We start from the raw sequence: 15,893 nt of genomic DNA, 5'->3' as shown, positions 1-15,893 counted from the left end.
ACGTGAAAGGTTTTAGGTTCGATTTTAGCAAAATGCGAAATTGAACCACATTATTATGGCAAGTCTATTGTAAAGTTTAGCCCACTCCTGCACCCCCTCAGTGTAGATATTATTGTTTGTTAAAAAAAAATCTAGTTTTCTCTTCTAATCTTGTGATAAGATCACATTACCAGAGTTACTTATTTGAATTGGGCTTTCGTAGACACTTTTCATTCCAAATTTGGTGATTGAGAAAAGCAAACCTGATGACTGCCCCAAGGTTTAAATATTTGGGTTATACTCCAAATAAGCCCGTCAACTATTTTCATCACTCAACAAAGGCTACGTTCTGGAGGTTAACGACGTTGTTTTCCAGTCAAAATCTTGTTCTCCAAGGCAGCTAGTCCGACGTACTGGTCGTTATATGGGAATTTGGGGTTCAGTTTGTAACGTTGTAAGAAATCTAACCATGGGGAATTGTAAGAAATTGAACTACGAGGAACGTTAGGTACTAAAGACAAAGCAAAAACAAGGAGATGTCGTTCGTTTCAACAAAGTTTGTGGCATTCTTCCGGCGATCCTAGAGTTTTTCCTACCATTAGCATTGGAGTGACACATTCCGTGCCTTCCAAGAACGTTAGTCTGCAACGAAGAAGTCCCATATTGGCAAACTCCATGCGAGTCTTTAGTGACTACGTATCAGAGAAACAAAAACAGGTGAAGTGCTCCACGCCCTGGTACTAAACAAACTCTTTGCCCCAACTTTCCAGGAAGTCACATTTTTCCCGCTCAACATATGTTGTAGATTTTCCTTGTATTGTCAAGGTTATCTAAAGTCTCTTCAGTTTCGACAAATTGTGTTAGGTTTCTAATCACTTCGAGCGAGGAGAAGGTAGGCTTTTTTGAATCACTTCGAGCAAGGAGAAGGTAGGCTTTTTTGAAGTTATAATTTCCGCACTGACAAGGAGCATCTACTTATTGGCCAATATGATACATGTCAAATATGACGCAAAACATGTTACAAAGAGATAAGGCAACATCATATGTTCATCTTTATGTACACAGCAAAAGATGGCTCAACTGTTTTCTGTTTTCCTTCTCATTCAATTGGATGTATGACTACCTTTCCGGTGGCCCGATTTGTTTCAAGGTAAGAGAAAGCCTCCACAAGCTTGGAGAAGGGGAAGGGCCCTTTGGGGTCTATCACAGGCTTCACCTTCCCAGTCTCTAAGTACGGGTTTAGTTTCTTCAGAACTGCTCCGTTGGAAGTAACCACGAATCTGAAACCCGGAGGTGTTACTGCACCTGTTAAGGCCACCACACTGCCCCCTTCTTTCACCACCTTCACTGCTTTGTCACATTGACCTGCCATTATAATAAAAGGGAGAAGAAGTCGCTTTTAGATAGGTTCAAAACGAGCAATAAACTCAAAAACAATAGCTAAGGTGGATGATTAGTCAGTGTACTTAAACAACAGCAAGAACTACAAGGACTAATCGTAATAGTGGCTATCATTTTTCATTTGAAAGAACAGAAATTTGTAATTCTAGATAGAACATGTTGTGAGTAATTATGAGTCATGTGTTAACAATAATGAAGTGACATGTGTTTGCTTTCAGTGAAAATATCACATGATGTGGATTGCATGAAAGTTGCAGACAAAGTAAAAGCAAAAGTTTGGTGGACATCATCATGAGTAAAGATATAATGATGATGCTTGCTTTTACTTTAATGATGATGTTTGTTTTTTGCTTTAATGATGATGCAAGACACAATGATGATGGCTATGATGGCTTGGCCTTATAGTGAGAAGGCTTGCCGAGTTAGGGAGAGAGATAGAGCATTCGGCTCTTTCCTGAGAATGCATCAGAGAGCATCCAAAGGGGGAGAGCATTCGGCTCTCCCATGGGAAAGCATGGGCACAGGTGAGAGAAAATCAAGAGAGCTAGAGTGAAAAGTATTCTAGTGAAAGAACTCTTGGGGTAGAATGAGGCTCTTGGGAAAATTCTATGAGTGGGTGTGCAAGGGATTTGGGATTGGGTTATGTTGATTTAACTCATGTGTACTTGTACTGTTATTCTCATAGTGAAGAGCAATATCTCTCCGGGGACGTAGGCAGATTTTTGCCGAACCTCGTAAATTTCTCGGTGTCTTTATTTCTTGTATTTTATTCTGTTCAACTGAGTGTGATTTTGGTGAGGTTGTAATCTGAATCTCGTTTCCGCACTAATGAACGGACCAAGGCACAACAATTGATATCAGAGCATCGTTTGAGGCTTTGGTTCGTTAGAGGTCCAGATTTGTTGTTCACCATGAATTTTTCAGTTGAGCAGTTTAATGGGAGAGGCGGTTTTACTCTTGGTAAAGGAGAGTAATGGAAGCCTGAAGAAATGGAAGCCGTGTTCAGGGATGCTTGGATCAACTGCGAAAGTTGATGTTGAGGAAGAAGAAAAAGGCCTCTTTCTTCTTACCTCACTTTCAAATTCGTACGAGAACCTTGTTAAACTTTACTACATGGAAATATACAGTAAGTTTGGAACAGGTGCAAGCTTCTTTGGTGTGGAATGATACACAAAGAAAACCATGGATGATGGTGGGCACAAGACTGCTTAAGTTATTAAAGGTTGGAATCGTGGAAGAAAATTGGAAAGAGGATCTGAGAGAGGCAGCAGGTTCAGATCCGGTTCCGGAGGCAAGGGTCCACAGTGCTACGAGTGCAAGGCCGGGTTGTAGCAAGTTTGTGGCGAAAGACTTTGAGTATGTCCTCTAGGTACTCGAAGCAACACTTCTCCAGGTGATGTTTAGTCTCAAGTGTTGCAGGGGTTTTGCAGCAGGAGGAGCTATGGGATTCACAGGTGATGAGATGGTCCTGAGGTAGGAGAAAGTGTTGGAATTTTGTCTGGCTCGATGGGTTATTGCTGGAAACGGGTGCGCTGACGAGTTTCCAGGTTGCAGACAATGAAGATGAGGAAAACCTGCTTGAGGAGACGAGGATGTGTCGAGATCCTGTCTAAAGCTAAATTGTGATTTTTAGCTTGCAGCAGCTGCACATGCATTGGCAGTGACTGAATCGGAACAGGACCAATGAGGTGGATTCAGAGTGTGCATGTTGGTACATAAGGCCAATGGACTTTGGTGATGGGTGCAAGGATTTTTGCATGGTGTATTAGCCAAGGTGGAGATTGTTGTGTTTGGCTCATACATTTGTGAGTAATTATGAATCATGTGTTAACAATAATAAAGTGACATGTGTTTGCTTTCGGTGGAAATATCACATGGTGTGGGTTGCATGAAAGTTGCAAACAAAGTAAAAAAGCAAAAGTTTGGTGGACATCATCATGAGTAAAGATATAATGATGATGCTTGCTTTTACTTTAATGATGATGTTTGTTTTTTGCTTTAATGATGATGCAAGACACAATGATGATGGCTATGATGGCTTGGCCTTATATTGAGAAGGCTTGCCGAGTTAGGGAGAGGGAGAGAGCATTCGGCTCTCTCCTGAGAAGGCATCAGAGAGCATCCAAAGGGGGAGAGCATTCGGCTCTCCCATGGGAAAGCATGGGCACATGTGAGAGAAAATCAAGAGAGCTAGAGTGAAAAGTATTCTAGTGAAAGAATTCTTGGGGTAGAGTGAGGCTCTTGGGAAAATTCTATGAGTGGGTGTGCAAGGGATTTGGGATTGGGTTATGTTGATTTAACTCATGTGTACTTGTACTGTTATTCTCATAGTGAAGAGCAATATCTCTCCGGGGACGTAGGCAGGTTTTTGCCGAACCTCGTAAATTTCTCGGTGTCTTTATTTCTTGTATTTTATTCTGTTCAACTGAGTGTGATTTTGGTGAGGTTGTAATCTGAATCTCGTTTCCGCACTAATGAACGGACCAAGGCACAACAGAACACTCATCCACTGCAATTGAAAACACATGGAAACTCTTACCAATAGCATCATAGACGACATCAAATTTTTCCGGCAATTCTTCCAAGTTCTCCTTAGTGTAGTCGATCACTAAATCAGCACCCAAGCTCTTCAATAACTCCAGCTTTCCAGTGCTTGAAGTGGCTGCTATTCGTGAAGCTCCAAATACATGTTTTGCTAGCTGTTTCGAGTTTGAACCAACAATTGTGACTCAAAAGGGAAAAACAAAAGCATGAAACATACGATTTTGTCAAGCAACGCTTTCAGTTTGCAATCATGGGCGGAAGAGAATGAATTGGTACCTGAATCACCAGGCTTCCAACTCCACCAGCACCATTCAGAACAAGCAAAGATTTACCGGCAGAAAACCCGGTCTTTTCAAGACCCTCATAAGCTGTCTCGATTGCAAGAGGAAGTGAAGCAGCCTGAGCAAAATCCAAATTCTTGGGCTTTGGTGCCAGTAACCTCTCTTCAACAGCAGTGTACTCTGCAAGAGAGCCAGATTGTTTAGGCCCTTCCAATGCTTTCTCATGTATGTCTCCATACACTTCATCCCCCTCTTTAAAGTCCTTCACCTTACTGCCAACCTTCACCACCACGCCGGCAACATCATAGCCTGGAACAGTCTGCAGGGAAACAAAATAAACTAACCCTAGAGTTTGGTGCCATTCGATGAAGCTGACGCAAGCGGAATCATATAGGAAATCAAGGGAAAGGTACTATTTTTTTTTTTTTCAGTTAGGGGTGAATGGTTTTTGGGTAATGTTAGAGAGATTAAATTTGTAGACAAAGTTTTGAAAACTAAAGGACATGGAAGTTGATAATTAGTTTATTACTTAAACGTTTATAAACGTGTTTATTCCAATTGGTGACATATCATTTAATTTGCAAATTTAGTCATCTTAACATTACCTATGATTTTTTATTGAGGAATGCTAGGGAAACTAAATTTGGAGACTAAATTTGCAAACTAAATGATGTGTCACCAATAAAATCACGTTTATCAACGTATAAGTAATAAACCAATTATCAATTTTCACGTCCTTAAGTTTTTTAAACTTTGTCCACAAATATAATCTTCCTAGCATTACTCTTTTTTATTTTGTGAGGATTGAAATTTATAATTTTTGCAAATGAGTATTCCATCAACTACCTTCAAGTCAGACAAAATATCTTCGTTTCTTCCTTCAGCATACCTCGAGTATAGTAGAGTTATAACCCTAAACACAAACCATCCCCATATACACAATTTTAACAAAAAATTTGTAGTCCCACATTCTCTACTATGATTCTTTGCGTAAAATGTTCACTTGTTTGTCAAACCCAATTTCAAATTTAGGCTTCTTCTCCCACATTTTCTCAGCATTCAAACAGAGCCAAATGGAAGAAAACCCAAACCAAGAAACCGAAATTACCGGAAGAGGAGAATCAGTGTTCTTGAACTTGCCCTGCCTCCTCTTGAAGTCAACCGGGTTGAGAGCCGCAGCGACAACCTTAACCAGAACCTGGTCCTCCAGCAACTCAGGAACCGCAACTTTGGTGTCGAACTTCAAAACATCAACACCCCCGTATTCCCCATAAACCCACGCCTTCATCTCCGACGGCAGAACCGTGACCTTTGACGCCGCATCCGAAGCAGGGGCAGACTGGGAACTAACAGACACTCTCAGAGCGGGAAAACCAGCTGAAAGCTTGGATCTTTGGGTGGTCGAGCTTTTGGGTAAAGCGATTCTGTTGTTATTTTCCCGGAAAGTGAAGGAAAATCTGGGAGAAATTTGGTTTGGGGATGTGAGTTGAGAAGCAGTGGAGGTGAGAGCGGCGGTGGTGGTTAACATGGTTGTTTCCGACCTCAACCTTAAACAGCTTATCTCTTTCTCTTCCGCTTCGTATGGCCACGTTTTTAAACTTGTTTTTATGTCCGTACTGGGGTGGGACAGAGTCAGGATAAAGTGTGGTCGGGAGCAGATTTTTAATATACAGTCGGCCAATAGCGTTGCTCCAAATCCGAAGCGCGAAAGTACGGAAGGCGCGACACGGGAACGCGACTTGAGGGAAAAAAATTAAAACACGTGGACGGCAGGGATATCTTGTCATGGGATTGGAGATCGACGGTCAGGAACTCAGTACGGGTAAAGCATAACCCTTTTTTACTTCGGAGTTCGTAGAGAGCTGTGGCGACCGCGGATTTCTATTTAGTCAGATTTTCGCTCTTTCTCTCTGTCGCATTCGTAGGTTGTCGGAGGTAATTTACACGATCCGTGTTTCTCTTATGTTATACTTCGATGAATCGTTTGTTTTTCGATATTTTTTTTGTATTTTTGTTGGAAAATTTATGAATTTGTTAGATTGTAGTGCGTTTCTGACCACTGTAGAGCGATTAATTTTCCGATCCGTCGTTTAACGTAGAAATTTTCTCTGATCTGCTTTGTGAATCGGAAGGTGTCGTTGGAAATTTGTGATTAATCTTGTCAGCTTACAGTTTACAATTAGTTTCTGCAAGAACATTTGATAGCATTCTGTAATTTTTGTTTGGTTGTGATTAATCTTGTTCATCTTCTCGGAAAAACAGATAATTAAAGTAAATTAGGGGTCTTTATTCTAATTTTTAGTTTCATGTTTGACCTTTCGAATTTCATATTGCGATAAAAATCGAAGCTTGATAATTCTTTTTCTATGTTACGGTTATGGCTTGCAATTCTACATGTAATGTACAACTTTGTTTCTTGAATGTGTTAGTTTTAGTGATTGAGCATTTCGTGGGTGTGGATTTTGGGTAGCTGCAATGGCTGAAGCGAAACCAGGATTGAGGAAACCAGTATTCACCAAGGTTGCCCAGCTCCGCCCAGGTACTTCTGGGCACACTCTGACGGTAAAGGTTGTTAATACTAAGATGGTGTTACAGAAGGGTCGTGCCGATGACCGTCAAGCACGCCAAACGCGAATTGCTGAATGCTTGGTTGGTGATGAAACCGGATTGATTATCTTCACAGCTAGAAACGATCAAGGTGTGTATTTCAAGTTTACTTTTTACTCTCACTGGTGAACACAAAATCTATGCTCAGCGGTTGCTGGATCAAAATCCAGTGACTCCTAATAAAAACCCGTAAAGTAGGTTTTTTTTTTTTTTTTTTTTTTTACTAAATAATATCAGAGGTTGGATTTGAATCTAGTGGTTGGTAGGCATGGATTTTCGTGGTCATGGGCGAGTTAGAGATCATGAGTTATATATGTGTGGGGGGTATGTATGTGTGTAAAACAGAATCACACATCTTGTGTTGAACTGGTGTGTGTTAAAATGTGACTACTCCAATTTTCCCTCATGTCGAGGGTTTGCGGCCTTTTTGAATATTCTTGATGGTTGCTGTTCAATATTGTTATTTCGTTTATTCTTGGTTCTAATTTCTAAACCTTGAGTCTAGTTCTTTATAGTTTAGCAGTTTTCAGCTGATGTTTGATGCTGAATTAGGAAGTTTAGTGGTGTTACTTGAATAAATTCACATGCGGGTCAATGCCGGAGTCCCTTAATTAGTCAAACAAGATGATATCTTGTGAAAATAGTGCTTTTGATCCTGGGTAACAATATTTTAAATATGGGATGGGGATACAAGTTGTAAGCTGGATTAACTGTACATTGGGTTCCAAACCACAGGCATAGTTTTGGTTGAATTGTTCCGGAGCAATTTATCTTCTTAGTCTTATACATGAGGTAGACAGATATGCTCATGGATACTATTCTGTGAGCAATTGTTTTGCTTAAATGTCATAGTTTTTTGCTTCCGCTCTTAGCTTGTCAAGTCTTCATCTTCTGAGGTTTTCGGTATTGAATTGCAATTTACTAAATATGCTAGAATTATGTACATGATTTACTTTGATCCTTTGATATGCTTATTAGATGGTGCCTTAATTTTTGAGTTTGGTCAATAAGGCATGATGCTTACGACTTCTGCATATTATAATGCCTGTCCATGCATATCTTGTTTCCTACTGGTGAGCAATGGTTTGGAATCATGGAATTCTAAACGCTCCCCTGTGGATGATGGTTTGTTTTGTCGAATTATATTTCGAAATATGAATCATATACTCATCTTTGTGTTGTCTTAATAATAAGGAATGATTTGAATGATCAACCTTCCTGTAATCTCTGATTACGGGTGAGTGTCTTCAAAACCTATGCTCTGTGATTGTAATGTGCCAGTTTTATCTTCTTCTTTTTGGGTTCTAGGTCTAAAGTATTTCAAGAGTAAAACTTCATTTAAAGCCTTAACACAGCTCACTTCAAGAAACCTCCTTTAATGGAGCCAGCGAGGGAAATCTAGACCTAAGATAAAGCAACAAATAACAGTGCATGAAGGTGGCTGCCGGGTTGCTGAAAGAAATGACATCTAGGAAACTGAGAAAAAATCTTAAAAATTATGAATATCAACACATATTTCTCAAAAGTGTGATCCAGTGTGAACAGTTTTGAACCCTCTATAAATCTTTGCTAGGTGTACGTTCAGAATTGATGTCTTAATATTGGGTGTGATATTCATTTTGATTTTGCCATGGCATTGTGTGTGATATACATAACCCGTTATTAATTGATGTCATGATGGTGTTGTGTAGTGGACTTGATGCAAGAAGGTTCTACCATAACCCTGCGGAATGCCAAGATTGACATGTTTAAAGGATCAATGAGACTTGCTGTGGACAAGTGGGGCCGTGTCGAAGTTGCTGAACCTGCCAGTTTCACAGTTAAGGAAGATAACAACCTCTCCCTGGTTGAATATGAACTTGTCCAAGTTTTTGAACAGTAACTTGTTTGGATGGAGTTCGGTTCTCTACCTTGTCTTAACCGAAAAACAAAAACAACCCGAAGAAAAAAGTTCTGTGCTTATATGGGGCATCTAATCTCCAAAATGTTCTCGGAAGTTCACTTTTAGGAAGAAGAAATCTTGAAACTAGTTCTACCCGAGTCTTTTCTTACGTTTGCAGCTACTCGTGATGGAGCTTTGGTTGGATTGCCAATTAGATGGCAATGGCTGTAAGTTTGTGAACATGAGGGAACTGGCTTTCTCTGTTTTACTATCTATTTACATTTGGAAAAGTACATATGGGATTAATGTTATGCATTATGTCTAATACTTTTTGTAACTTGTGGTTTTGCTGCGTTATTTCTGCATTATTTCGTATGTTTTAATTCGTGTATATGGGATTAATGATATTGGTATTTGTAAAAGTTCTTTAAAACGTGAGAAATGCTAAGGAGACTCAAAAAGTTCTCTAAAGAGTGAGACTCTCCATAGACTTTGACACTTCACAGTTTAACGTCAATTATCATGCTAATATTACAAAACATTGTGTTAAAAACATGAGGTGGTAGAAAGTTCATGGAGAATCCTACTTTTTAGAGTCCTCTTTGCATGTCTCAACACGAGCTCTAAAAGCATTGGTTTAGTCCTTATGATCTGTACAAGTTATAAAACATGCTGGATTCCCAACAAGGAATGAAACATGGCAGAAAACATGTTCCTTAAATGGTGTGGGGTTTCGTTGTTTAGAACTGTAATTGCTTATATCACCATGTAGAAATTTAACTTACACTTGCAGGTTGTCAACTTCTGATGTTATTTTAAGTCACGTTTTAATTTTTTGTTACATCGGATTGAATTGAATCTTTGTATATCAGAGGGAAATCTCAGCCCACCTTTTGGCACATGTTAATTATTTTGATTCTCGACTTCTCCTATGTTTACCAATTCATATTACAGATTCCTGATTATCTAGTGTTTAATCATGGCATGTTACTTGAAATGGAATCGAACCCGAGCCTATATTATGCCATGTTTTCAAACACGAGAAATAAAAAAAATCATGTAACTCTTACTCAAACAATCCGTAATGCAAATTATTAAGGGGGAGTAGTTGATCATATTCCAATTTCCTATGCTCCCTTATTTTTTACTTCTCCGATTCATTCCTTCTTCAATTTCGACCAAGTTCTCGTCGTGCTTAGTGAATCACGTTTTTGGTAATGCTTAATTGTATTCTTTTTATTTGGGGAGGCAGTTGAGTTGAGGCCAGGCATGTGTCACACTGTCACAACACATCACATGATTAGCATTAAACTAATGTTATACCAAACATTTAGGCAATCAGAAGCAGGTGGATCAATCATTAAACATATCATTAACTTAACATAAACTTAGTTAAAGTTTCTAAATCCATCCATTGGATGACAAAATTATAAAATAGTTCCAAATAGAAGAAACCATGAGAAAATCTTATCCAGAGTCTGATATAATTCTGCAGACAGTTGGAGTTGTACCTGCCCTACAAATACAACTAGAAGCCAGTGGTTTTTGAAGATAGAACAAGATTCGAGGATTACAAATAAGTGGGGAATGGGTTGCCCTACACTTTTGCGGGATGTCCTATTCCTGATCGGAAATGGTTGCCTTTGCCTCAGTGGAACTTCGGCTCCATTCCACATTCCAATTCCAACTCCATTCCATCTAGTAATGAGAGGACCACTCACATCATATGACCCATAAAAGTAGGGCTACCATATGACGGAATGAGTGTGTGTGCATGGCATTACGATTGACTGACGTCACGCATGCAAATATATGTGTGAGTTTTTGGAAGATTTAGGGGGTGAGTTTTGATCAATATCTGTTTGATATGCAATGATCTTTGGAGATTTGTCCATTGTTGTCTAGTTCTTACCCTTGGTCTTTGTAGTTCTCGTTCTTGAATTCGATTGTGGTCTTGTTAAGTGCACCAGGAGGACATTGCCGATCACAATTTACAGTTTTGATTTATAATTATTTGACAAACATAATATATTACATATGACCCTTCTCATGAATAACAGACATTTTCTTTTCCGCTTGATTAAGCTTACCTAACTTCTTTGGGATCGATTTTCTATTATTTCTTTCAATTTTGGACTTGCACTGAGTGCTTTTGGATCGAATATAAAGTCATTGCCTTACTGGGTATGTGCTAATTGATTATTGTCTGGCGCAGAGAGAAAGAGAGAGAGAGAGTGGTAGTGCGCCCATGTTTATATATTCTATTTCTCTTCTCTTTAGACCAAAGTTATAGGTGGGCTTGATTTTTTAATCTCTCAACGGATCATTTGGCATTTTGAAGTCGCACAGCTTTCTTAAATTCATCATTCTTAGTGAAGAAATTAAAAAGCCACTCTCTCAGGAGCTCGTCTGGTCTTTAGCAAACCCTAAGGTAGTTAATTAAGTTCATGCAAAAACAAATCTTCATAATTCCTATATATTAAGCAAACCTAATATCTTACTTTTTCATAACCATAATATATCCATTCAGACCTCATTTCGTAATTTTCATTCTATGTTCACCTGAGTGAAAATTAGTTCTCCAAACTATTTTTTTTCACAAAAATCAGTCATTGAATTATAAAAATCTGCCAATTACATCTCTAATATTAGATTCAAAGCTACTTTTTTTAGTACATAATATTTTTATACAAAGGGGAGGGGAAGTTCAGCAAAGCCAGACAATAGTCAGCCTAATTTGGTATCGAATTCGTCATCCACAAGATTCAAACCTAAGACCTTTCACTTCTAAGTGAAGAAGAATAACACATACCATAGTATTGAGTGGCAGATTCAATAAAGCTATTATATTCAACTTTTTGTCAATTTAAGTCACGTTACTTGCATGTGATACACATTGGGTAGATTCGTAATTTTACATAAAGAAATAATGTATGGAGTTAACTTTGGAGAGTAAATTAGACGTTAGATTTGCAACCTATATGAAATGTTAAGAGCTTATAGGTGAGAAAATAACGGTATTATACTTTAAAGTGTGTGAAGTGACTTAAGTCGACGAAAAATTGGATAAACTAGCTTTGAATATAATAGTATGATGAAATTAGCAATTTTTATAGGAATCTAATTTTCACTGAGATTATAGTTCAGTCACTAAATCAACACTTCACACTATATAAATATCAAAATATACTTGTTGGAACGCACAAAAAGTAAAAGATAGCTACCGTATCTCTATCTCTATATATTGCATTAAACTATCAAATTTAGGTTTTAATTGGTATTTTTGGCAATTTGATGCGAGTTTTCTCCGACCCTCGTTCTCTTTGTGCTTGTAAACATGCCGTATAGAGATCAGTTGTCAAATTGCTTTCTTTATGAGCAGAAAAAGGTTGCTTCATTTCTGAGATCACTGTACTAGTGGAATCAGATCATGAAGAGAGAGAGATAAAGGGTCCATACATGCCATGAGTAAGAAATTTTTTTATAGTAAGGCAGCTTGATCACGCTAATACTTATTACTAACTCACAAAGAAATAAATCATTCACTGTACTTTACTTAAACAAGTTTATATTCCTCACATTTTAGGGTAGGTGACAAATTTTGGATGTCAAAACATTTGTGGCCTATAGTGTGAGGCAAAATATATAAGGTGATGCATGCAACGTTCCTCTCGTATATACAATACTCTGGCCACCATTTTCTCACATTCTTCTAACCCAAATTACCAGTTTAAGATCAGTACGTAACGTTTCAATTTTTATGAGAGTTTCTAACTAACCACGTAATCAAACTTTTCGTACTGTAGTCTTAGATATGATGCCATCATGATGTCAGTTTTTTGACAATTGCTTTGGTCAATCTGTTAATTAGTGGCTGAACAAAAGCTTGGCTTTGGATGCATAAACCGTCCTTTGAAATGGGCATAAGCTTTTGTTTTCAGTCAAGCCTCGAGACGGCATCGTTTAAAGTAACGTCTTTTTCAGTATAGCTTGAATTTGCAGAAAAAGAGAAGAGCAACTTTCAGAGACACTCTCCTTAAAAATAATATGATTATACATGTGGGCGCAGAGCAGGTACTGAAGTCGTTGGGTAGTATATATCTTACTTGAAATGACTGCCACTTTGACTTCAAATCCCATTTCCATGACTTGTTTCCTCTGCTGAAAATGCTGTCCATGTGAGAGCACATGATGATTGGGCCAAGACTTTGGATTCGAGATCCAAATTTCTATTCATGAAGCTGCTCTCCGCATCCCTACTTAACAATTGATCAAATATGAAAAGTTTATAGACAAAAATAATCGTCAAGAATTAATTACTTTTCTCTGGAACTATCTATAACTGTCAGCCACAGTGTGAAAATTAGAAATTTGTTTCTGTACTTGGTCGGCAGTTTTATTTTATAGGATTATATATCACTTAACTGCGGGAGCAAGGTCAATTAAAAATGATATCACTTTCACTCGAATGTCTGTCTGATCCATGGGCATGACATGTGGATCATGATTGACGGTAGGTTCTAAAGAACTAGGGTTTTTCTGTCTTTCTATTGTTTTTGCTTAAAAAAGTAAATAAAAAGTAATGCATGCTTATCTGGGGTTTGAACAGAACATGGAATCTGCCCCAAACCCTACTTTATATTTAAAAAGTCGTATTCAGTATACGTTCTTCTGTAATATTAGACAATGTGAACGCAGGTATATTAAGGGTTGTTCTCCCTTTTTCTCATTTTCCTACTAGCTATTTATAACATAGAGAGATAAATGCAAGAATATTGTGGTTTATCTTTTCGTCACGAGGAAGATATATAGACATAAAAGATCAAAACTCTACTCATAGAAAGAAAGACCCTCAGCGATTCGAGATATTGATTCATGACGTAGGACAGATATCATATACCATTATTTTTAGGGGAGAGAAATGCAGAAGCAAAGGATACTGTAATCGTAATGTGGGAACGGGAAGCAATTAATATTTATATATGTATTTCTCTACATCTCTCGAATCAAACACCGACAGAGACTTTGATCAAATAGGTAACTAATTTTGGCGGAATAAAAAAAGAAAAATAACAATTTCAGGTGGAATCTGGCCATAAATAATTAGAAACCAGATGGGGTTATGTATGAAAAGTCGTATGGGGCAGAAGAATTAGATACAATACAAGTCACATGGATTAAAGTTGGCCCATTTCTATTTCCGGATGGACTGAAATCAGATTTCGAAACCCTATTGTGTTCTGTAGGCACCAAAACAAGTGATCACCACATGCATCTACTGGCTATTGATGAACTTCGTTGCAGTATGCTGCAAGACAGAAACCACGAAAAGCATTGATGGGTTTAAAGAATTTGAACTATAGGAGCGCTAGAATTAGTCGTGTTACGCACTTATGAGTGACCTATGTAAATTCTTAGTTTATTAATTTACTAAGTATGAACAACCAGAATCAGTCTACAGATCATGATTTATAAATTGACTTTGAAAGAAAGATAAATAAGCAAATCGTATGTTTTAAGCACGTCGCATTGTATGAGCTGATTAATGTATGCTTTATAGATTAATCCATATGCATTTACAAATTAAAGTCATACTAAAAAAAAGTAAATTTTTCTTTAACCAAAAGAAAAAGAATGTAATACTTTCTTTTTTAGGTTAAGTGATGCTACACTTACCATGTATTTGTATCATCATTTATACAATCTCTCTAATAGAGGTAGAATCATCCGACACATGTAAGTCTCATCTCTATTAGAGATGTGATATAAATGATGGTACAACTATATAGTAAGAGTAGTCTGTATATCTTCCTAAAGATATATGTTTAGTGAAAAGTTAAAACATTCCTAAAGATTATGTTCTCTACAAGTCTATATCTTCCTCTTTCCGCCAGTCTAAATTTACATATACTTTTTTATAAGCAACTAATTTTATTAAAAATAAAACACACTAAATAAAATGAGGTAAGTTCAAAGACAATCCTTAAATACCTTCTGTGCAGGTTCAAAAGAGCGGATTTCTCCCTTTTTATGGGGATTTTCGACGACCAGAGGTGCGGCCACACCTCCTTGCGCTGCTGTGGCTTCGCCGCTGATTGCATGATCACAAGTACGATATTTTTTTTAGTGCATGTTCTTCCTGAGATTTGAACTCAAGCCTCGTTCAAAAAAGTAGAGTAGGAATGCATTGCATTTTCATGTGGATGATGGGTGCATGCAACCTATACCATTCTAAAGCCAAACATACCATGTTCATACAATCGAATAGTACTACAAATGTTAATCATGCAAACTATCATTCAGTCCTTGCTTTTTATATGTAAGTATACAAAAGCACTCTATAGCATCGTAGCTCCATTCCGCACATACTTTTGGAGAAGCTAGCATTTTCTACTCTTTCTTTATATTAATATGTTTTTTTTATGTAATATTTTTTGTTTTTTTTTTCTTCATATTTTTTGGGGCTTTTCAATATTATAGATGTAGCTAGATAGCACCAAAATTGATTTGACATAAGATTATGAAAGCACAAGATTTTTGTAGTGTCGAGAATGAGTCATACATTGATGGGAAGAGAGATTTTGCAAGACTTATAAAAAGTTTGGCTACTCTCCATATTGCCAATTAATTTTATATTGGAATCTAAACTTTCTTCGTGGTTTCAGAGTAGGTTGGCCCACAAGTGAAGCCCAACGTCCATACGTGCTTCATGTCACTTTGTTTGTGTTATCCACATATTAGCTTGAAAATCCGTCACACGTGAAAAGACATGTTGAGAAATAATCACACATTAATGGGGGGGGTCCGTTACACGTAAGAATGCGTATTGACAAAAAATCCCACATTGATGGGAGGAGAGCCCTTACAAGAGTTTATAAGAAGTTAAACTACTCTCCATATTGCTAATTAATTTTATAATGGAGTCTCAACTTTCTTCAGAAAATATATATAACATGACATCATTCGACAACACAATTTTGTCACGCATGTTCGATCTATAACAATTAAAAGGTACAAGGACTTATCTTTAAAGAACCTTTAAATTTATTAATGGGTCCCTATATATTCTGATGCAGTCTCATTTGTCAAAAATCCTAGTACCAGGTCAAGATCAGAGAAAATTCTTCATTGTTTCACACAACATAAATTGGAAAGCCTGTGTCCTTGCCCATGTCTGATTCTTCATGTCTGTGTTTTGC

The 15,893-nt window shown here is 37.6% G+C and overlaps 2 protein-coding genes and 1 long non-coding RNA gene across 4 annotated transcripts; 1 reads left to right on the top strand and 2 right to left on the bottom strand.

Annotated features, from left to right (window-relative positions):
• Positions 1-472: 472 nt before the first annotated feature.
• LOC126596070 (2-methylene-furan-3-one reductase-like) lies at positions 473-5,792 on the bottom strand. Its single transcript, XM_050262537.1, has 4 exons — positions 5,314-5,792; positions 4,201-4,524; positions 3,920-4,079; positions 473-1,344 (listed from the first exon to the last, which is right to left on the bottom strand). Exons 1-4 carry the CDS (start codon positions 5,731-5,733, stop codon positions 1,079-1,081), a joined length of 1,170 nt encoding a protein of 389 aa, XP_050118494.1. The 5' UTR covers positions 5,734-5,792; the 3' UTR covers positions 473-1,078.
• A 199-nt stretch (positions 5,793-5,991) lies between these two features.
• On the top strand, positions 5,992-9,031 carry LOC126596072 (uncharacterized protein At4g28440-like). Of its 2 annotated transcripts, none has more exons than XM_050262541.1 (3): positions 5,992-6,140; positions 6,635-6,903; positions 8,504-9,031. In XM_050262541.1, the coding sequence occupies exons 2-3, from the start codon at positions 6,681-6,683 to the stop codon at positions 8,692-8,694; spliced, it is 414 nt and encodes a 137-aa protein (XP_050118498.1). In that variant the 5' UTR covers positions 5,992-6,140; positions 6,635-6,680; the 3' UTR covers positions 8,695-9,031. The 2 variants fall into 2 exon arrangements, with proteins under 2 accessions (XP_050118498.1, XP_050118499.1); XM_050262542.1 differs by having other exon boundaries at positions 6,004-6,140; positions 6,641-6,903.
• A 4,611-nt stretch (positions 9,032-13,642) lies between these two features.
• On the bottom strand, positions 13,643-14,946 carry LOC126596074 (uncharacterized). The gene is made up of 2 exons (XR_007613820.1): positions 14,686-14,946; positions 13,643-14,002 (listed from the first exon to the last, which is right to left on the bottom strand). It is a non-coding gene; the product is annotated as an uncharacterized LOC126596074 (long non-coding RNA).
• Positions 14,947-15,893: the final 947 nt, after the last annotated feature.

This window comes from Malus sylvestris, chromosome 13 (genome assembly GCF_916048215.2).
Source record: "Malus sylvestris chromosome 13, drMalSylv7.2, whole genome shotgun sequence".
Classification (NCBI taxonomy): Eukaryota; Viridiplantae; Streptophyta; class Magnoliopsida; order Rosales; family Rosaceae; genus Malus; species Malus sylvestris.
Note: the sequence above shows the minus strand (reverse complement) of the source record. Positions and strands in the feature narration are given on the sequence as shown.